A 23,518-nucleotide genomic window follows, 5' to 3' on the forward strand; every position below is an offset into this window, starting at 1 on the left:
GTTGTTCCCCTTGTGCGAGAAGAGCCGCGGCTTTTGTGGCGCGATGGGTAACGACGCTTCGTGGGGTGTCAGTTGTTGATGTGTGCAGAGGGTCCCTGGTTCGAGCCCGGGTTGTGGCGAGGACAGGGACATTACGCTGTCCAGCATTTACGCTGTCCACTTTGAAGAGCTGAGACAGAATGGAACATATAGGACCAGGCCCTGCTATCATTATAATCGAATCAGATATGAGCGTTATTCTCAGACTAGAAGATAATGGTGAAGAACGGTCAAGGGAAGCTATTTTCATATAGAGGGAGGGGACTCTATACGTTAAGCAAAGACAGAATCCTATAAAGGCAGGACTCTGTAATATGAGAATTTAGTATTTTCCATGGAAGGGCTCGGCTCTGTTACTCTGTATTAAAGTCTATATTGAATTCACAAAATTCTTGCAAGAGTATTATGTTCTGTCAGGTCGCGTCAATTCAAATCTGGTATCAGAACATAATAATCAGCACATAGTAACTTCTGATTTCTTTGTACTTTAATTAAAGCAAACACTTGAATGGTAAATATGTGGTTCGTATATACGGGCTCCCTGTAACACCACGCAGGGCAGACAGAGAACTGGTATGACATTACAAGTTCTTCCTTAAATACTGGACAGACTTAGTTCCCTCTCCCTGAGGGCCTGTCATAGTAGAGGCTAGAATATGGTTTAGACTTACTCCAGCCTATCGTTGGCGTGCAGGTTGGTCCCAACCTCTAGACGCACTCCAGCTTCATGGCGGATGTCTCATCTTGTGACTGCACAATGCACAGTTCTCTAAAACCCTTAACACCCCCCTGCATATACATTTCACCCATATCCTGTTATTGCTGTTGTTCAGCAAAAAGCTCTTGCAAAACCCTGTTTTAAAGCATCAGTATTCTTTCCACATGACCCACCATCACATGAGCCACTTCCTCTAACGTATAGCAGTACTCAATTATCTATAGTTTATATACTTATTATTATAGCATCTGTGTTATATTATAAAGGATATGCACTCAAATTGTTGGTCAAACCCTAACAGTTCTTAAGACAATTTTCCACGACAATTGTTATTCTGGAAAGGGTAACATGCCAAAGTGTACATTAAGCAGACCGAACAAGCAGGAATAGCCAAGGCCACGAGTACATTTACAACAGCTAACATTCCAATGTCAGAACGACATAGGAAGGAGGAAGGAGGCAAGGGGACCTAAAGGGGCTGAAACCTGAACATACAATGCATTTCTTTGTGTGTAACATGACGAGGTCCTGCCACCATTATAACCTAAAAAGGAATCAGAGATGGGCGTTATTGAGCGTGAGGGAAGTAACTTTTACATATGGAATGTACTCCCATACTGTATGTGTATAAAAGCAGAGCCGATGCTCAGGAAAGGCAGTTGATCCATGGACCGGCTCGGCTTTGCTACTCTGTATTAAAGTCTATATTGAATTCACAAAGTTCTTGCAAGAGTATTATATTCTTAAGACAATTTTCCACGACATATTTGGCGAACTTGCCAGGAGATCTAAGGGACCTCGGGACAGTGTCGTTCTTGGCTGGTGACGGTTTCTCTGGACAATCTCACAAACGGGTGGCCACCCAACTATAAACAGGTAAGCTTGTTCTTACTATAGTTTGAAATGTTTGTGTAGATTGCTTCAGGGATTCTGTCTCAGCGGAGTGGACGTCACGTAGGTCTCTCTTTAAAAACTCCTAAAAACCCAGAAATACTAAGAGCTTTTGAATTCAATAGAACTGCATGCATGCATGAATTTTTGGGGGGTTGTTAAATGTAATTAAATATGTACATTTGTGAGGGCTAAAAAAAGTGTGGTAAACTGTGAACTTTGCTGGTGTCGGGTGTTTAGCGGAGGGGGCTTTGCGCCTGCGCTGATCGGACCGTTCTAACGGACCTACGTGTCTGGTTTGGTTGTTTGGAGTTATCCCGTCTGATTCCGCTTGGCCGAGCTCGACTGTTTCAGGATCTGTTTTTGGGATGTGCGTAAACACACCCCAATCAACCTGATCAGGCGGACCGAGTTGGGTGTGTGTGATTCGGGCTACCCCTCCCCCCCCTGAGCCATTCATCTGGAGACCTTGTGTGGCCCGTTTGGTGCGTTTGTTTCGCTCTCTCTGGCTAGACTGCCTGGCCTGGTGTGGGGCTGCTGCTGCCTGCCCACGTGGGCAAAACTAATAAATAAGTAAATTCACAATATCGCCCCAAGATGGGGGTCGGTCTGGGTGAATAGTTAGAGGGCAGGAAAACGTCGACCCGATTAGGTTCACCACCTACAGATAAAACGCTCCGTCTAGCTAACGGGGTCGGTACATCTGAATGAGTGAAAAATAAAGGCCTTGAATGAGTGAAAGTTTCTCTGGAGTGGGAGTGAAACAGGGCAGGGAGAAATAAAGATTGTGTGTGTGTGTGTGTCGGTCGGTCCGGAGGAGGAATGCGCAAGCCTTTCTAGAGCATGCTGGGAAGAAAAAAATAAATGAAAGGATATTGATTAAAAGGTAGAACATTTACATAATAAATGTGTTAAATAACTATTCTGGAATGCATAGAACTTGTTGAATAAAGTATTAAATAAGCCACATATAGTATATACTGGTGTGTGAAGTAGAGAGATAAAACATAGGCATAAGATATACTATATGGTAAAAAAATATAAAACTCAGGCTATTTAGAATAAATAGTAACAACAAATACATAGAGAACAGCATCATGGTATAGGTCTATAGAACCTACTAGAGATATTACTGCACCATAAAGGACAGTATGGGGGAAGCAGTGGCCAACTAAACACTTTGAAGCTGCAGGACCCTTAGAGAGCTGCATCCTGGGAAAGGACAAGAAGGGTCAGATTACAATAACTAGGAGAGAGAGAGAGAGAGAGAGAGAGAGAGAGAGAGAGAGAGAGAGAGAGAGAGAGAGAGAGAGAGAGAGAGAGAGAGAGAGAGAGAGAGAGAGAGAGAGAGAGAGGAGAGAGAGAGAGAGAGAGAGAGAGAGAGAGAGAGAGAGAGAGAGAGAGAGAGAGAGAGAGAGAGAGAGAGAGAGAGAGAGAGAGAGAGAGAGAGAGAGAGAGAGAGAGAGAGAGAGAGAGAGAGAGAGAGAGAGAGAGAGAGAGAGAGAGAGAGAGAGAGAGAGAGAGAGAGAGAGAGAGAGAGAGAGAGAGAGAGAGAGAGAGAGAGAGAGAGAGAGAGAGAGAGAGAGAGAGAGAGAGAGAGAGAGAGAGAGAGAGAGAGAGAGAGAGAGAGAGAGAGAGAGACAGAGAGGGGGGATCTGGAGAAATCTGGTAAAATAGGAACTAGGACTGAGAATAGATAGAGTGAAACAGGAGGAAAACAATAAGGATAGGATAAAGTGAGTGAATAAATATAAATGAGAAGGATAGACTAGAATTAAAACAAAAGGAACAAAAATATCAAGGAGGATTTAACAAGTTAAGGCCAAACTATAGACCATCATTAAAAATGAATAGGACACCGGTAGAGATTTTGGGGACTAGATACCCCCTAAGTAAAAAAGAAATAATAAAAACGTCTATAAAATGGGAAAAACGCACCAGAAAATTAAACACCAAATGGCCCGCGGTGGGAACGTTGGATGTCTCTGTGTGTGAGGAAATGGAAACGCTGATAAAAAACTATAAACCCGAGGACAAGAAACAAAAAAGGACGAATAAACGAGAAAGAGAAAACGAAATACTAAAAATGTTTAAGGAAGAAAGAGCGGCTTTGTTACAAAGCATGAAGACGGCAAGAGAAGAACTAAAGAAGAACGATAACACAAGCAAAGAGAAAACGGAGTCGGGGGGACCAGCCCCCCCGCCGTATTCCAATGGACAGTTTCCCATGATAACTGGACACATGGAAATTAAAGGGGTAGTGGTGGTGACAGAAGAAAAGGAAGGGATCACCACACCTGGAGCAATGTGTGCACCTTCACATTCAACAGAAAGAGGCAAGGAAATAACTCCGAAGCCTATAGGAACGAAAGAAGAAGGTTTGAATCGCTATAGTGGCCTGAGGAAAGCCCTAACAGCAATGGAAACAGAAATAGGAGAAAGGGAGACGTCAGAGCTGCAAACAAGAAGAGCGAAAGACCAAACGGAGGGGAACTCCAGGAAAAGCCAAAACACACTAGCAGAACGGGCATCGGGTAATAGTCCGAGCGAGGAAGAGGAGGAAGAGGAAGAGGATGATACATCCTGTAGGGGACAAATAGTGGCACAAAGAATAGAAGAGAAACTGGGACGGTCAAAATCAACACACGGAGAAAACGTAAGATTGCAAGAAAGACAGGATGAGGCCTTGGCCCGTAGTATGAATGAGAGCCTGAGAAATGAGCCTGCAGGGAAATATTGCAGGGCTCGTAGGGAAGGGTCTAGGAAAGAATCGGGTTATTATGAAAAACAGCGGCAGATCCTGATAAAAGGAGAGCAAGGACACTATATACCATGGGCTGCACAGGGCATGGAGGGGTTGGTTTTCCGCTTGCCAGATCTCCATGAGGGAGCAGGGAAGTGGATCAGAACCTTTGAAGAATACACCATGGGGAAATTGCTGGCGGTGGGTGACATAAAGGCATTGCTAGCGAGGGTGACGAGCGTGCAGAAAATGAGAGAAATCATGCAGGATGGTGCGATCAACGGCACAGATTGGGAGGTGACGAAGGATGAACTGATGTTCGACAGGTATAGACCTGCCGTCTGGCGTGCATTAAGGGCAGCATACCCAACGAAGTTTGACCTCAACGCTCTGAGAGGTGAAGCTATTGGAGCTACAGAAAACCCGGCCACGTACTTACATGGACATTTGGAAAGATGGAGAATGGAAACAGAACAAGATCCAGAAGGAAATGAACTATTGACAGCAATGTTCCGAACTTCTGTGATGGAAGCCATGCCCCAGCCGGTAAGGAACCGACTGGAGGATGTGGTGGGGCTTACTTCAAAACCTTACAAAGAGTTCTGTGACTATGTGATTCATGCCGTGGAAAAACACAGGAAGGACGAACAGAGACAGATTGAACAAGGAAAAGACATTCAGAGAAGGCTGGCCCAGTTGCAGTTGGATGAATTAACCAACAAAGGAAAGAAGAAAGTCCATGCCTCAGTAACCACCCCTCTGCCCGAGATAGGAACAATGTCTGCCGTTTCCCCAGGAGGGCCGCAACCGTCAACCCCCAGGCGGGCCCAAATGCCTACCGTACTGCTAGTAGTAAATGTATACACACAGCCCCCTAATTGGAATGGTGGAAATAAACAACAGAAAAATACACAGGCAGATCAGAGAAAGGGACCCAGGAACCTTAGGGGGGCACCTGGTGTCTGTTGGGGTTGCCACCAATCAGGACACTCCAGACGAGAATGCCCTACGAACCCCTGGCAGGATCGGACTGGAGGAAACACAAATAACAGGCGACCACCAACAAACAACAATCCAGGTGGCTGGCAGCCGCATACAAACGGGAACCGGAGCGGTTGGAGCCCAAATGGTGGATGGCCGGGCAACCAAAGCCAACCTTCGGGCCCTGTGAACCCATGGTCAGGGCCTAACCAAACATACTAGAGATGCCCAGAGAATCCTACAGGGGAGGGTCAGTTCCCAGTGATAACCACAAGAGCTGACCAAGAACCTATGCTGCAGGTTCAACTAGAGAACAGAGGCACACCCATGATGATAGATACTGGAGCCACTTACACATGTGTAAATCCAAATTACGCCTCTCATCTCCCCATGTCCGGTAAATATGCCAAAACAATAGGATTCTCGGGAAATACGCAGCTAATTCCAATGACTGCTCCAATTCGTCTGACTGCTGATGGTAAATCAGCCACAATTCCAATATTAGTATCGGATCAAACACCTGTTAATCTGCTAGGAAGGGATGCTCTATGCAAAGTGGGAATGCAAATTAAATGTTCTCCCGAGGGGGTAATAATAGAAAGAATAGGACTACAATTACCAGCGATAGCTACAGGAGAAACAGCTAACGTATATTGGTCAGGAGGCATTGAGGCAGATATAGACAGAACTGTAAGCAGATGGGGCAGATTCATTCGAGCCCAAATACCTAAAGCAGCGAGAGCAAAATCTGAATATCACTGCACAATGCAATATGACCCTCATCAGGATCCCGTGTTAGAGCAACTATGGACTATGGGGGGTAAAATGCTAGGAAAGACACCAATGATGTCTCAGTGTGTCATCATTGGAAAACAGGGAGCGGCCATGGATGTGATGGACGGAGACGGATCTGAATTTGTGCAAAAATGGTTCAACGTCTCCGACTCTGTCCCTCACGTCACATCGCTGCTAAATCAGGAGTTCACATCAAGGGATCTAGGAACCTATGATGAAGAAAGCTTAAATAAAGAGATGGGATAAAACAGACAATCCATTGATTTTTCCCCCATTCAGAAGATAAGGCATTTATCAAGATAATAAACACTACAATGATGATTGGTGATCCGAGGGAAATAGAGGTCAGCGCAGGCCAACAGGTAGTGTTGGGTGAAGGAATGGGATTTGATCAGTGAACTTAGAGAAGAAATGGAAAACATCATACCACCAGAGGTATGGTGACAACATGATACAGATGTTGGGCTAGTAAAATCAGCAAGTCCTGTGAACATCAAAGTAAAACCGGATGCTAAACCCCCATGGATCAGCCCGGTATCCTCTGAAGCCTGAAGCCGAAGAAGGGATAAGTTCAACAATTGAAGGATTACTCAGCAGAGGGGTATTGATAGAAATGCCAAGCGTTTGCAATACACCTCTGCTACCTGTTCTTAAAGCCGATGGTAAAAAAATGGAGGTTCACGACTTAAGAGCTGTCAACGATATTGCACAGGATTGCCCTGCGGAAGTTCCAAACTCTCACACGCTGTTGACTAATGTTCCCCATGATGCCAAATACTTTACCGTGATTGACTTGTGTGGAGCATTTTTTAGTGTACCCCTGGCGGAAGATTGCAGGTATTTATTTGCATTTAGATTGTTAGGGTTTGACCAACTAAAAAAAACCACATAGAATAAAATATAATTTAAGATTCATACGAATACTCCTTCTAAAAATTCTAGAGTGGGAAAAAGGAGCAGAATAACTACGATAGTCATTTAACAAACACCTTAAAGGAGGTGCAGGAATTAACGGGAGATGAGCGATACATGGAGTTTTAAATGATATAAAATAAATATTTATTTTCGGTCCAAGGTGGAGAAGGAAGTATGAATTTGATGGAAGTTTGGATGGGTTAAAGTCGGGACTAATGGTAAGAAAGATGCATAAGGGATGTGGAGCCGAAAGAGAGATACAGTTGGAACATTGGTTTTAATCTTGCGATAGAGGAAAGGCAGAACGCTGTTTGAAAAGAGGTCATATTTTATTCCTATGAGTATGTGGCTGGAAGCGGTTCTGGTCTGAATAATGGAATCGTATAAGTTCTGTGATAAATTCTGGTTATTGGTTCGTGGTATTGATTGTTTAGTAACACCAGTGAATTGAACATTGCATGGAAAAATATCAAGTCAGTAAAGTGAATTGCAGGTGGAGTTAATTTTATTTTTACAGGGACGGTGCACATTAAACACAGTTCTGTATAATGGCAGGGTATTCCTAGCAAACAGAATGGGCCGGTTTCAGACAAACTGAAGGGGCTTTAAGCAATCTTGGGTCAAATTAGTCAAATAGTACGTTAAAATATGGGGTTTCATAGATTGTAAGTAAAATATTTTATCCAAGGGTAGTGTATGTTCAATTAAAGTACACAGAACCATCGAGGAAGTTTAAAACAAATGATTAATGATTTGAGGAAGTACAGGGGAGTTATTATTAGGTTTTGTTTGAAGGGAACTTTTGGGTTTTTGAATCGGTGTAGTATGAGGAAACGCTGACCAAGTGGTTATTTTATGGAAAAAGGAGCGCTTAGCTGTCTTTGGAAAAAATCCTAGGGACAGGATATCTTAAAGGGGTATACACACATGGCATTTTGGAAGTTTTGGTTTCTGAGTTTTAATTAAGCACGTGAAATTCTTTTGATAGGGAATGTTCTGGGAACCTGGGATACAAAATGTAGATAAAGTTCTTAGCCTTTATTTGTCTAATGTAGTAAGAAATACGGTGACTTTTCCTTTTGTGGTCTGATCAGCCGCAATGAAAAGCCATTTGGATGGTGAATTTAAGGTCATTTGTGATACTGACTTTAAGGAAATTTGTAGAACTGATAATTACGATGGAGTTAAAGTTCTTAGACACAATTGATAATTTGAACCAATGAGAAGACAGAATGACGATACCCTGTACAATAAGATTTCTTTGTGGAGTAGTTCAGATTAGTCATTTTGACCTGATTATGTTATGTGAATATCGTTTGATAATTAGGGGTACTTTTTACATTATCTAGATAAGTTTATTTTCCCTTAGGAAGTCAGCTGTGGTTGTATTCAGTGGAAGAGATTTAACACAACAAGGCTGTGGAATTAATATAATAGTAATATTATATTTTGTTGTTGAATAAGTTTAATAATGGTAGACTTAGGTCAACAGGACAGGAGTATATGACATCAGTAGGTAATCCAGGATCATTGAGGGTATCGAGATACATTTAAGGAGCTATGGAGCTATGGAATAAGACAGCAGACGGAGAAGTCCTCCCCTGCTGAGACCTTGATGGGTTGGAAGTAGCAGGAGGAGAGCATAAGCAAGGGAGAGAAGATTAAAGGGGCCCAGAATAATTAGATAACGGTTAGTGAGTGGAGACCAGCATAGTTAAATTATAAACAGGTGAGGACAGAAATAACACTGGGACAGACAGAAAAGACATAATAAGAATAGAAGATAGGAAGAGAATTTAGTTTGGATCGCTTAACTTTAGGATATTAATTCACGGAGAGACTATCGGCTCCATAGGCATGTATTTTAGTTTTGATTTTAAGTTATGTTTGGTAAAATTCGCTAGGAAAAGATATGATAATTTTGTTGAAAGTAGTTGTTAAATCTTAAAGAAGATAAGACACTTGACAGAGAATTGTTACAGGGTAGCTAAGGATGAATGCCCCAGGGAGAATTGGACATGTGGAAAATGAAAGGGGGCAATCCTACAAGAGAAGGGCGGACATAAGGATAATTTACTAACCTTACCAAAGACACTGTCTAGATATGCAGCAAAATTGATACATGGCTTGAGCCATGTATAAATAGGGGGAGTATGGTAGAGCAGGCGATAGAACAGGTTAGGATAATTACTTAAACAAGAACATATTACTTAAACAAAAAAATGTTTTTTTGTAGAATATCCATTCCAACGTTTGGAAACGGACATATTGAACTATTCTGAATTGAGGGGAAGAAGTGGTGTTTAACAATAACAGATAAGTAAAATGGGTAGAGGCGTTTCCAACTTACTTGGTGGACATGATTATGGTAACTAAGAAATGAGGTCAAGATATTATCCCTGGAGTTGGTTTACTGGGATCTATCTCTTTAAATGATGGATGACAGTTTAGCTAATCAGGTAGAGCCTATAGAATGCCAGAGTTAGAGACACCAGAACAGGTAGACATAGAAGTTGAAGATATACTAGCAGAGCACACGAGAAGACTGTTTGTTAACCAAACCCGTATGTCCAAGATTTTGTGTCCAACAGGTGAATTACAGGAGAAGGTGATTCACTCAATCCAACCAGGAGACTGGGTGTGGATCCAGTCCCTGAGGAGAAAAAACTGGAAGCAGCCCCGTTGGGAAGGCCCATACCAGGTTCTGTTAAACCACTGCCTTTGCCATTAGAAAAGCTGAGAGAGTCACTTGGGTCCACGTTACCCACTGCAAGGAGGTATGTACACATATGAGCACTGCTGATCACACACAGAGTTAGGAGAAGAACCGATACCATCAGGGTCCGGGGGTCACCTCCTTAACGAAGATTCCCTATCCCGACCGTTCATCACTGTGTGTGCTCCTAGAGGTGTGAGTATGGGGTGGTACCTAGCAGAGAGACTAAGGGCAGGAGAGGGTTGGCGGTTTTTGGGAAGAGTAGGGACTCTGAGCTGCATCATAGTCTAATCTTTCTGATACATTCAGATCCACCAGATTCCGGTACTAATCAAACGATACCGTTGTCATTGAGAAGAAGTAAAAGATAAACTATATAATACACTGATGAGTAACTTACAGAATGAGGAATCAAAGAAGATCAAGATGTAGGATTTAAGGTAAACATTAAACAACTTCCTGGGAAAGCAGACAACTGTACAGGAATTGGGGTGGGTCAGATTGAAGTACTCAGCCAACACACCTAGGTTCACCTTAACTCCTGATGAGCACCAGTGTTATAGATACAAGAATGGCACCGAGAACTTAGAGGATTTTAATGGCTGAAAGGTAATAGTTAATGTGACTGACTTAGGTTTGAAAGATGAATAGAACATGTTTAACCTCACAGCACCTATAACTGATGTAGGGTGGGCTAGTACCAGCAAAGGACGCATACGACAGAAATTACCACAAAGGGTGGTTAGGAGCTTGCGCCCTGGGGTTATTGGTCCAACCAAGTCAAGTTAGTCATCAGAGGCCAGTTATAGGAGGCTGAAGTAGGCACAGGAGGAGTTTTGACCAGGATGGGAGTAGCTTTGTCTAGAATGATGCTATTGGCATCCACAGGGAAGTTCAAGATGAATACAAAGCTATGAATCAAATATGTGAAGGCTTTAACACTACATTATTATGGTAGTTGACAATAAATAAAAATGTGGATTGGATTAATGACATCATTGGATTAATGACATCTTTTATAATCAACAGAGATTCATGAATGAAAACGGGGATGCAGTAAAGAGGTTCTCTGACCAATTATCCGCCACCTCCCTCATGACCTGGTAAAATAGACTGACTCTCGATATGTTATTGGCAGAAAAGGGCGGGGTATGTAGAAGGATTAGGTTCAGCGCTACACGTACATTCCTGATAACACAGCTCATGTTTGGGAAATGGAAAAGTGTTGTTATGGGCTGCTTTCACCTGTATGAGTTTGTTTGTGATGTGTGGTTGTTGTTTGGTCCCGTGTGCGAGAGGTCTCATTTCCAGGGTTCTGGAGAGATTGATAACGGAGCAGATGGGCAACCGGAATGATGCCTTTGATGGAAGTGACCCCAGAGGACACTGAATCCAGCTCTGGGCAATGATCCTTGGTTTGCTGTTAAGGAAGTGGTTGAATAAAGCTTATCCAAAATGTTCTTATATGTGTTGAATGTAGCGGCAGGTGGATGTGGAGGTTTTAAGTTCTGGGACAAAGAGTCTGTCCCACACATGTTAGGTGTAGCCACTGTTGCAAGAAGGTCTTCTTTTTATACGTGTTGAATAATATGTTCTGAATATATTCTGTGTACTATTTGTCTTTCCTGATGTGAGGGTTTGAAGTTCCTGGGTGGCTGGTAGTCAACCTAGTACAGGTTAGGTGTAGCCGGAAGGACTTGAGGGTTTTTTAAACTAATCATTTAATCATTAAATCGAACATTTACAATTGTGTTGAGTGACACCCTAGGGGGTGTCAAAAGGGGGAATCTCAAAATTTCCCTGAAATTTTAAGAACTTATGTATTCACACCTATCAGGTGTGAAAAGGGGGATTGTTAGTGTTTGACCAACTATTTGTTAGCATAACCTATATAAAATAACAGAGCAGCTATGCTATAATATTAAGTATATAAACTATAATTGAGTACTGCTATATGTTAAGAGGAAGTGGCTCATGTGATGGTGGGTCATGTGGAAAGAATACTGATGCTTTAAAACAGGGTTTTGCAAGAGCTTTTTGCTGAACAACAGCAATAACAGGATATGGGTGAAATGTATATGCAGGGGGGTGTTAAGGGTTTTAGAGAACTGTGCATTGTGCAGTCACAAGATGAGACATCCGCCAGAGACAACAGCTACGCCAGGAAACAGGAGTGCGTCTAGAGGTTGGGACCAACCTGCACGCCAACGATAGGCTGGAGTAAGTCTAAACCATATTCTAGCCTCTACTATGACAGGCCCTCAGGGAGAGGGAACTAAGTCTGTCCAGTATTTAAGGAAGAACTTGTGATGTCATACCAGTTCTCTGTCTGCCCTGCGTGGTGTTACAGGGAGCCCGTATATACGAGCCACATATTTACCATTCAAGTGTTTGCATTAATTAAAGTACAAAGAAATCAGAAGTTACTATGTGCTGACTATTATGTTCTGATACCAGATTCGAATTGACGCGACCTGACAGGATTAAAAAAAATTAAAAAATAATCTATATATTCATAACGTAAAATAAATAAATAATGAAATACAGGCTATCGCGTCTATGGTTGTTGCAAATGCTTGTGTGTCGCCTACTGGTTAAATTCATGTCTTTTCGCACGATTTGAACCACACAAAAACGCACGAAATCTGCTGAAATACATTTTGTACATATATGCGCGAATTGAATGTGAGGTTGGGCTGAAAGGAATCAGAGATGGGCGTTATTGGGCGTGAACAAGCAAAGAACTAGGGATGAAAGATAATGGTGACAGAAGGACTGAGGGAAGTAACTTTTACATATGGAACGTACTCCCATACTGTATGTGTATAAAAGCAGAGCCGATGCTCAGGAAAGGCAGTTGTTCCGCGGACCGGCTCGGCTTTGCTACTCTGTATTAAAGTCTATATTGAATTCACAAAGTTCTTGCAAGAGTATTGTATTCTTAAGACAATTTTCCACGACATCATCCCTACTGCCTTTGATCTGGAGGAGTCACTAAACAGAGAACATCCCCGGTCAACCCTACTGCCTTTGATCTGGAGGAGTCACTAAACAGAGAACATCCCCGGTCGTCCCTACTGCCTCTGATCTGGAGGACTCACTAAACAGAGAACATCCCCGGTTGTCCCTACTGCCTCTGATCTGGAGGACTCACTAAACAGAGAACATCCCTGGTCAACCCTACTGCCTCTGATCTGGAGGACTCACTAAACAGAGAACATCCCGGTCAACCCTACTGCCTCTGATCTGGAGGACTCACTAAACAGAGAACATCCCTGGTCAACCCTACTGCCTCTGATCTGGAGGACTCACTAAACAGAGAACATCCCTGGTCAACCCTACTGCCTCTGATCTGGAGGACTCACTAAACAGAGAACATCCCTGGTCAACCCTACTGCCTCTGATCTGGAGGACTCACTAAACAGAGAACATCCCGGTCAACCCTACTGCCTCTGATCTGGAGGACTCACTAAACAGAGAACATCCCTGGTCAACCCTACTGCCTCTGATCTGGAGGACTCGCTAAACAGAGAACATCCCTGGTCAACCCTATTGCCTCTGATCTGGAGGACTCACTAAACAGAGAACATCCCCGGTCAACCCTACTGCCTCTGATCTGGTGGACTCACTAAACACAAATGCTTCATCTGTAAATGATGTTTGAGTGTGCCCCTGGCTAGGGTCCAAAGTATAGACTACACAGTTGTTTCAGGACACATTTAATCGCCTTCGTGTTACTGTTCACTAATGACAGCCTTCCAGATGAGCTAAATGCCTTCTATGCTCACGTTGAGGCTAGCAACACTGAACCATTTATGAGAGCACCAGCTGTTCCGGATGACTGTGTGATCACAGTCTGCGTAACTGATGTAACACCTTTTTTTAACAGGTTTACAACATTTACAAAGCCGCGGGGCCAGATGGATTACCAGGATGCGTACTTAGAGCATGTGCAGACCAGAGTCTTCACTGACATGTATCAACCTCTCCCTGACCCAGTCTGTAATACCTACATGTTTAACCTCTCCCTGACCCAGTCTGTAATACCTACATGTTTAACCTCTCCCTGACCGAGGCAGTAGTACCCACATGTTTCAAAAAGACCACCAGAAGAAGGTAGGAGTCTGCCAAGAATGTCAAGGTAACCTGTCTCAATGACTATTGCCCTGTAGCACTCGCATCTGTAGCCATTAAATGCATTGAAAGGCTGGTCTTGGCTCACATCAACACCATTATCCCAGAGATCCTAGACCCACTCCAATTCACATACTTCCCCAACCAGATCCACAGATTACGCAATCTCTATTGCACTTCAAGTTCCTCGGTGTCCACATCACTGAGGAATTATCATGGTCCAACACACCAACATAGTCGTCAACAACAACAACGCGACTTCACCCTCAGGAGGCGGAAAAAGATTCCGCATTGGGTCTACAGGTTCTACAGCTGCACCATCGAGAGCATCCTGACCGGCTGCATCACCGCCTGGTGTAGGAGCAACGATAGCTTAGCTTGAGTCTGTATTGTAGACACCTATCGCTCTATGGTTGAATGTACAGACAACAGAAACAAAACTGTGTATGTGTGTCTCAGAGACAATGACCTATAGTCTATATATATATATATACACACACACACACACACACACACACACACACACACACACACACTTCACACACCAGTATATACTATATGTGGCTTATTTAATACTTTATTCAACAAGTTCTATGCATTCCAGAATAGTTATTTAACACATTTATTATGTAAATGTTCTACCTTTAAATCAATATCCTTTAATGTATTTTTCTTCCCAGCATGCTCTATACGCATCCTTTTCCTATTACACTCAGTCTATAGCCTTCCCTGTAGCTCAGTTGGTAGAGCGTGGTGTTTGCAACACCAGGGTTGTGGGTTCGATTCCCACGGGGGGCCAGCACAGAAACAAAAAAAAATGTATGATTTGTATGAAATGTATGCATTCACTACTGTAAGTCGCTCTGGATAAGAGTGTCTGCTAAATGACTAAAATGTATTGTCACAGAAAGGCTTGCGCATTCCTTCTCCGGACCGACACACACACACAATCTTTATTTCTCCCTGCCCTGTTTCACTCCCACTCCAGAGAAACTTTAAATATTAATATATTGTTTTTTTGTTTTATATATATAAATAGCGTGACATAACAGCCAAGATGCCCAGCGCTTCAAGCCCCAGCCTCCTCCTCCAACATCCCCTCACTGTGTCAGTCTCATCTCGCGCCCAACACAGTCCAATGCATTTAAATATCTTGCCCCTTCCATAGCAAGCTGCTCTCTCTGCACCGATTGGTGAAGTCATTTAACGTAGAGCTAAATAAAAAATACAAATAGAGTGATTTCAGAGGTTTAAAAAAGGAACGATATAAACAGTTACTTTTTTGGGGGGGTTTGAACCGGTTCAGAATGTAATTTTGCTGGTCTAAACAATGGAAAAATGTATGGTTCTGTTAAGAACGAAACAAATGGAAAATAATTCAAGTTCCAACCCCTGGTTGTTACATTTTAACTGACATGCTGTTATCGAGGTCATTTCCTTTAGCAGGTGACGTCGTTGTGTGAACTCTGTGACCACGGACAGTGAACGTCTTGTCATTGTTAATGGTACTTCCAACAATGTTCAGAAATATTGACTGTTAATCTGTTATTTCATATTGTAGCTGAGTGAGCTGTGACTTACATCTAAAAACAAGTTTCTCTAGGGAGAGAGAGAGAAGGGGACCACTGCCTCTAAAATGAGTCTGTCTGGGGAGAGCGAGGAGAGAGGAATTGCCTCTAAGAGGAGGTATTCTGAGAGAGAGCGGGCCAATACCTCTATAAATAGTTTGCCTCAAGACACCAGTTCTACGAGGTAAGAGTTCAGTTGTAAATTTAATATATACAGTTGAAGTCGGAAGTTTACATACACCTTAGCCAAACACATTTAAACTCAGTTTTTCACAATTCCTGACATTTAATCCTAGTAAAAATTCCCTGTCTTAGGTCAGTTAGGATCACCACTTTATTTTAAGAATGTGAAATGTCAGAATAATAGTAGGGAGAATGATTTATTTCAGCTTTTATTTCTTTCACCACATTCCCAGTGGGTCAGAAGTTTACATACACTCAATTAGTATTTGGTAGCATTGTTTCACTTGGGTAAAACGTTTCAGGTAGCCTTCCACAAGCTTCCCACAATAAGTTGGGTGAATTTTGGCCCATTCCTCCTGACAGAACTGGTGTAACTGAGTCAGGTTTGTAGGCCTCCTTGCTCGCTCACACTTTTTCAGTTCTGCCCACAAATGTTCTATAGGATTGACGTCAGAGCTTTGTGATGGCCACTCCAATACCTTGACTTTGTTGTCCTTAAGCCATTTTGCCACAACTTTGGAAGTATGCGTGGGGTCATTGTCCATTTGGAAGACCCATTTGCGACCAAGCTTGAACTTCCTGACTGATGTCTTGAGATGTTGCTTCAATATATCCACATAATTTTCCTCCCTCATGATGCCATCTATTTTGTGAAGTGCACCAGTCACTACTGCAGCAAAGCACCCCCACAACATGATGCTGCCACCCCCGTGCTTCACAGTTGGGATGGTGTTCTTCGGCTTGCAAGCCTCTCACTTTTTCCTCCAAACATAACAATGGTCATTATGGCCAAACAGTTCTATTTTTGTTTCATCAGACCAGAGGACATTTCTCCAAAAAGTATGATCTTTGTCCCCATGTGCAGTTGCAAACCATAGTCTGGCTTTTTAATGGCGGTTTTGGAGCAGTGGCTTCTTCCTTGCTGAGCGGCCTTTCAGGTTATGTCGATATAGGACTCGTTTTACTGTGGATATAGATACTTTTGTACCTGTTTCCTCCAGCATCTTCACAAGGTCGTTTGCTGTTCTGGGATTGATTTGCACTTTTTGCACCAAAGTACGTTCATCTCTAGGAGACAGAACGCGTCTCCTTCCTGAGCGGTATGACGGCTGCGTGGTCCCATGGTGTTTATACTTGTGTACTATTGTTTGTACAGATGAATGTGGTACCTTCAGGCGTTTGGAAAATTGCTCCCAAGGGTGAACTAGACTTGTGGAGGTCTACAATTTTTTTTTCTGATGTCTTGGCTGATTTCTTTAGATTTTCCCATGATGTCAAGCAAGGAGGCACTGAGTTTGAAGGTAGGCCTTCAAATACATCCACAGGTACACCTCCAATTGACTCAAATTATGTAAATTAGCCTATCAGAGGCTTCTAAAGCCATGACATCATTTTCTGGAATTGTCCAAGCTGTTTAAAGGCACAGTCAACTTAGTGTATGTAAACTTCTGACCCACTGGAATTGTGATACAGTGAATTATAAGTGAAATAATCTGTCTGTAAACAATTGTTGGAAAAATAACTTGTGTCATGCACAAAGTAGATGTCCTAACCGACTTGCCAAAACTATAGTTTGTTAACAAGAAATTTGTGGAGTGGTTGAAAAACGAGTTTTAAATGACTCCAACCTAAGTGTATTTAAACTTCCAACTTCAACTATATTTATGCGCACACACACACACACACACACACACACACACACACACACACACACTTATTTTAAACAACTAATTTAAGAGAAGTATTTCCAAATTACATAACAGGTAGGGCTGTGGCGGTCATGACATTTTGTCAGCAGGTGATTGTCAAGCATATAACTGGTCGGTCTCACGGTAATTGACCGTTAATTAACAGAAACACGTTTAGCATCTCCTGGCTTCCACACCGCCTACAAGCCACTGATTCAGACCTTTGGAACATCTACAGTTTTAAAATGTCTAATAAATCCATGTAATATAGTCTACACCATCACAATAAATCCATTATTTATATTAGACAGGTCTAAAGAAACATGATATAATGAAAATGTAGAATATTTCAGAGGAACAGAATAGCATACTCTGAGTTGTCCTTATGTTAGGTCCTGATCTGACTAGGCCATATGGCTGTGGACTACACTAGTTCATTTAGCAGGTCCTGATCTGGCTAGGCCATATGGCTGTGGACTTCACTAGTTCATTTAGCAGGTCCTGATCTGGCTGTGCCATATGGCTGTGGACTACACTAGTTCATTTAGCAGGTCCTGATCTGACTAGGCCATATGGCTGTGGACTACACTAGTTCATTTAGCAGGTCCTGATCTGGCTAGGCCATATGGCTGTGGACTACACTAGTTCATTTAGCAGGTCCTGATCTGGCTAGGCCATATGGCTGTGGACTACACTAGTTCATTTAGCAGGTCCTGATCTGACTAGGCCATATGGCTGTGGACTACACTAGTTCATTTAGCAGGTCCTGATGTGGCTAGGCCATATGGCTGTGGACTACACTAGTTCATTTAGCAGGTCCTGATCTGGCTGTGCCATATGGCTGTGGACTACACTAGTTCATTTAGCAGGTCCTGATCTGACTAGGCCATATGGCTGTGGACTACACTAGTTCATTTAGCAGGTCCTGATCTGGCTAGGCCATATGGCTGTGGACTACACTAGTTCATTTAGCAGGTCCTGATCTGGCTAGGCCATATGGCTGTGGACTACACTAGTTCATTTAGCAGGTCCTGATCTGACTAGGCCATATGGCTGTGGACTACACTAGTTCATTTAGCAGGTCCTGATGTGGCTAGGCCATATGGCTGTGGACTACACTAGTTCATTTAGCAGGTCCTGATCTGACTAGGCCATATGGCTGTGGACTACACTAGTTCATTTAGCAGGTCCTGATCTGACTAGGCCATATGGCTGTGGGCTACACTAGTTCATTTAGCAGACAAGATTTGCTTAGAATTCCGTTGGCATTATTTCATATTATAGAATGAAGAATACAATTGAAAATAGCTAAATAAAATATAGAAAGGATTTTTCCTCAAAATAATTTGAGGGAGTGTTCACATGCGGCTATTCTGTGTTGAGCGGTTAACAAAGAAACAGGAAGTCCTATATGCTTAATTTACAGTTATTTATTCTACCTTAGTTGTGATACAAACGTTGGGCTGTATGTTTAGATTGTTAATACAGTCTAAGGCTGCATGATGCAACTCTAATGATGACTTGAAAAAAGTCTCATGAAAGGCATTTTTTTTGCACAAGCTGTACACACTTCATCAGTCTCTCATTCACAAATTAACAAGCACTTGATAATTCCTCGAATTCCCCGTTAATGCACCCTAAAAAAAATCGATGCTTTTTGCGGCCAGTGGCCGTTGTGCCCTTGGCTGAGTATTATAATTATAATTCCATTCTCCCGGCTGCGTGCAGAAGCACCTCTCACTCACGTCATGTGATCGGGTCTTTCTCACAGGCTACAAGGGAAGACCGACACATCGGGGACGCAGCTGCGCGTGTCCTTATCCAATTCCGAGGCGCATATTGAAGATATTGGATATTGTAGTGACACATCTAGCACTGACATGCAGTATCTTAGACAGCTGTGTCACTACAGACCCGGGTTCGATCCCGGGCTTTATCACAACCGGCGGTGATTGGGAGTCCCATAGGGCGGCGCTCAATTGGTTAGGGGAGGGTTAGGCCGGTGTAGGCCATCATTGTAAATAAGAATTTGTTCTGAACTGACTTGCCTAATTAAATGTCACCTGTAATGTCACCATCACTTTATGGAAGTTGACATAGTGGGTTATGTCACATTTAGGCAAAGCACCCTGCATAGGGAGCTGTTCTGTCACCCTTTATACACCCTTTGTATTGCTTATGACTGTATGTATACTATATAAAGCCTTTAAGTTGTATTTAGTTTATTCACAGTCTATCCTTCTGCTTTACCAACACCAGAGACCATGGTGGAGAGAGTTGTATCAAGCCTGGACCTGAGGACACCAGAGACCATGGTGGAGAGAGTTGTATCAAGTCTGGACCTGAGAAATGTGAGTGTTAACTGATTTAAATTGTTTTAAAATGAAAATAGTTTGAAAGCGTTCATTATAGTTGAGTCCCAGGCAAGGAACACAATCATAATCTATTTGGTCAAAACAAACTTAAAGGTAGAGTCAGCAATATGACGTAGATGCACAAAGTAAACAGCATAGTGGGTCAATTTCTACAACAACTAAGAGCGTTGGAGCACAAGGCTAAATGTCTCTGCTGTTTTGGTTCCGTGACTAACACTCTGTAAGAGAGTGAAGAGAACCCTTCCACATAGGCAGATACTGTGTGTGACTGTGTGAGAGAGAAGTCGGGCATCTTGCTCATCGCAATATCTGTGGTGCTGCTCGTACATCATCATTTAGCTGACTCTACCTTTAAGCTCTCATCCTAGGATCTACCAGAAATCAGACCCCCAACATCTACAAAACATGGACCAGAACGATGTTGTTTCCTGCTTCCACAAACATGAATTAATATAACACTGTCAGATTATGGTATGCTAATATGTTCCGTGATTCATCCAATGGCATTGAGGAGTATACCACCTCAGTCACCGGCTTCATCAATAAGTGCATTGAGGATGTCATCCCCACAGTTACTGTACGTACATACCCCAACCAGAAGCCATGGATTACAGGCAACATCCGCACCGAGCTAAAGGCTAGAGCTGCCGCTTTCAAGGAGCAGGACACTAATCCGGGAAGCTTATAAGAAAACCCGCTATGTCCTCAGACTAACCATTAAACAGGCAAAGTGTCAATACAGGACTAAGATTGAATCCTACTACACCGGCTCTGACGTTCGTCGTATGTGGCAGGGCTTGCAAACTATTACGGACTACATTTTACATTTACAAAGGGAAGCCCAGCTGCGAGCTGCCCAGTGATACAAGCCTACCAGACGAGCTGCATGCCTTTTATGCTCGCTTTGAGGCAAGCAACACTGAAGCATGCATGAGAGCACCAGCTGTTCCGGATGACTGTGATCACGCTCTCCGTAGCCGATGTGAGCAAGACCTTTAAACAGGTCAACATTCACAAGGCCGCGGTGCCAGACGGATTACCAGGGCGTGTACTCGGAGCATGTGCAGACCAACTGGCAAATGTCTGCACTGACATTTTCAACCTCTCTCTGATCGAGTCTGTAATACCCACATGTTTCAAGTTGACCATCATTGTCCCTGTGCCCAAGAAGGCGAAGGTAACCTGCCTGAATGACTACCGCCCCTTAGCACTCACGTCGGTAGCCATGAAGTGCTTTGAAAGGCTGGTCATGGCTCACATCAACACCATCATCCCGGAAACCCTAGACCCACTCCAATTCGCATACTGCCCCAACAGATCCACAGATGACGCAATCTCTATTGCACTCCACACTGCCCTTTCCCACCTGGACAAAAGGAACACCTATGTGAGAATGCTGTTCATTGATTACAGCTCAGCGTTCAACACCATAGTGCCCTCAAAGCTCATCACTAAGCTACGGACCCTGGGACTGAACACCCCCCTCTGCACCTGGATCCTGGACTTCCTGACGGCTGCCCGCAGGTGGTAAGGGTAGGCAACAACACATCTGCCACGCTGATCCTCAGCACCAGTTACCCTCAGGGGTACGTGCTTATTGCCTTCCTGTACTCCCTGCTCACCCATGACTGTGTGGCCAAGCACGACTCCAACACCATCATTAAGTTTGCTGATGACACAACAGTGGTAGGCCTGATCTGAGACAATGATGAGACAGCCTATAGGGAGGAGGTCAAAGACCTGTCAGTGTGGTGCCAGGCCAACAACCTCTCCCTCAATGTGAGAAAGACAAAGGAGATGATTGTGGACTACAGGAAAAAGAGGACCGAGCACGCCCCCATTCTCATCGACGGGGCTATAGTGGAGCAGGTTGAGAGCTTCAAGTTCCTTGGTGTCTACATCACCAACAAACTATCATGGTCAAAACACACCAAGACAGTTGTGAAGACTTGCTCACTTATATTCATTTTTATTACAAGTCTATTTAATAATTATTAATTCATTATTACATGAGATTGTCCATTTTAAATAACAAATACTTTTGACTTCAGGGATTCCTCAGAGCTGTAAGACTTGTGACCATGTTGAGGTAAGTCATAATGTCAATTCTTACTTTTACATACCTGCAGGAGTCAGGCACAGTCTCAAAGCCAGGTGTGTGTACTGACCAACCATTCATACTGGGATATAGACAGTCCTGTGTTCTGCTTTAGTAATATAAACACAGTCTCAAAGCCAGGTGTGTACTGACCAACCATTCATACTGGGATATAGACAGTCCTGTGTTCTGCTTTAGTAATATAAACACAGTCTCAAAGCCAGGTGTGTACTGACCAACCATTCATACTGGGATATAGACAGTCCTGTGTTCTGCTTTAGTAATATAAACACAGTCTCAAAGCCAGGTGTGTACTGACCAACCATTTATTCTGGGATATAGACAGTCCTGTGTTCTGCTTTAGTAATATAAACACAGTCTCAAAGCCAGGTGTGTACTGACCAACCATTCATACTGGGATATAGACAATCCTGTGTTCTGCTTGTCATGCAGGATTTTAGCTGTTGTCATATTTTGTCATTAGACAGTTTAATTGATAAATCACCAGCATTCCATGTAACATTGAATAAATACATTATATTAGTTACTTTGGTTTAATTGGCCAGTTTCCTGGACACATTAAGTCTATTCCTGGACCTTAAATAACTTTCTATTGAAACTTCCATTGAGCATGCTTTTTAGTCCAGCACTAGACTCAATCTGTGTCCAGGAAACAGGCCCCATATGTATTTCTGATATACTTGTCCTTATTCAGGACTCCACACACTGGCTTCAGATTGAACCCTTGACTTCCACTGTCCAGGGAGTGACAATGTTCAGGTAAAATAACTACTTTTAACATTTCATTCCACTTGCTAGTGTATTTCCCCATTACCTTTGGGAATAGTCTTCTAATCCAACCTCTCCATTTGACCATTGACCCTCTCTACCATATCTTGTTGTTGCCCTCAGGCACAGGACACCCAAAGGGAGTTATGAGTGCACAGTGTCTGGGCTCCGCTGGCTGTGTGAGAGAGATGTCATTCTGAAGTATCACTTCAGGAACTGGGAACCCTACCGTCAACTTCTGAAAGACATGCAGTACACACAAGGTGGTCCATTGCTGGACATCACTATGGAGTTAGGTGAACTGGAGGAAGTTCATCTGCCACACTGTGTCTGTTTAGGTAAAACCATGTAGAAATAGTATTCAGAAAGACATTTCCATGTAACTGAGTTTCACTTCCTGAATGAATGAATGAACTATTCTGGGAGTTTGAGTTTACTGTGATCTGGTTCTGCATATTCTTTGTGTCTTAGTTGGATGAATAATACAATATTTGTCTTTCTGTCTCCTTTTTATTGTGTAGTTAAGGGACCAACCCTTCCCTGAGGAATGAGATGAAGATTCTTCATGTAGAGGAACATGGAGTGTCTTTAGAGGAAGTGCATGAGGTCACCAGATTCCATGCTAAGATTCTCCATCCCAAGTTCTCACTTATCTCTGTTATACTGAGATTACTGTCTTTGAACGTAGATGTCCACTGTGACGTGGTCCTCTATATGGCAGTAAAAAGGTCAACAGTCATTTCAAGGCTGTACCTGCTCCTCAGAAACTCCAGTCAGAAAGAGGTGAGGCACTTTCACTGAAGTGACAACAGTATGTTGAAACTTACTGAAGGAAAGCTGATAGTTTGTTGAAAATCTCTAGATTACAAAGACAACATGCAGCTC

General features: G+C 43.0%; 2 protein-coding genes and 1 long non-coding RNA gene across 4 annotated transcripts in view; all 3 read left to right on the forward strand.

Moving 5' to 3' along the window:
* The first annotated feature begins 1,318 nt into the window (after positions 1–1,318).
* On the forward strand, positions 1,319–11,020 carry LOC115189477 (uncharacterized). Its single transcript, XR_003876923.1, has 2 exons — positions 1,319–1,633; positions 10,828–11,020. It is a non-coding gene; the product is annotated as an uncharacterized LOC115189477 (long non-coding RNA).
* LOC115189474 (uncharacterized) lies at positions 3,226–7,310 on the forward strand. Its single transcript, XM_029748091.1, has 2 exons — positions 3,226–3,984; positions 4,084–7,310. The coding sequence occupies exons 1-2, from the start codon at positions 3,495–3,497 to the stop codon at positions 5,592–5,594; spliced, it is 2,001 nt and encodes a 666-aa protein (XP_029603951.1). The 5' UTR covers positions 3,226–3,494; the 3' UTR covers positions 5,595–7,310.
* A 3,920-nt stretch (positions 11,021–14,940) lies between the features above and the next one.
* LOC115189420 (NACHT, LRR and PYD domains-containing protein 1b allele 2-like) overlaps positions 14,941–23,518 on the forward strand; it is a 14,320-nt gene continuing 5,742 nt past the window's right edge. Inside the window, exons 1-7 of one of the 2 annotated variants that reach the window (XM_029748039.1) lie at positions 14,941–15,437; positions 15,536–15,684; positions 19,679–19,722; positions 21,798–21,835; positions 22,560–22,624; positions 22,757–22,971; positions 23,160–23,416. In XM_029748039.1, coding sequence (XP_029603899.1) covers positions 15,435–15,437; positions 15,536–15,684; positions 19,679–19,722; positions 21,798–21,835; positions 22,560–22,624; positions 22,757–22,971; positions 23,160–23,416 — 771 coding nt within the window. In that variant the 5' untranslated portion in view covers positions 14,941–15,434. Of the gene's footprint in view, positions 15,685–19,678; positions 19,723–21,797; positions 21,836–22,559; positions 22,625–22,756; positions 22,972–23,159; positions 23,417–23,518 lie in introns of both variants that reach the window. The other variant, XM_029748040.1, reaches the window with a different exon arrangement.

The sequence above is a fragment of the Salmo trutta genome, unplaced genomic scaffold, assembly GCF_901001165.1.
Source record: "Salmo trutta unplaced genomic scaffold, fSalTru1.1, whole genome shotgun sequence".
NCBI lineage: Eukaryota > Metazoa > Chordata > Actinopteri > Salmoniformes > Salmonidae > Salmo > Salmo trutta.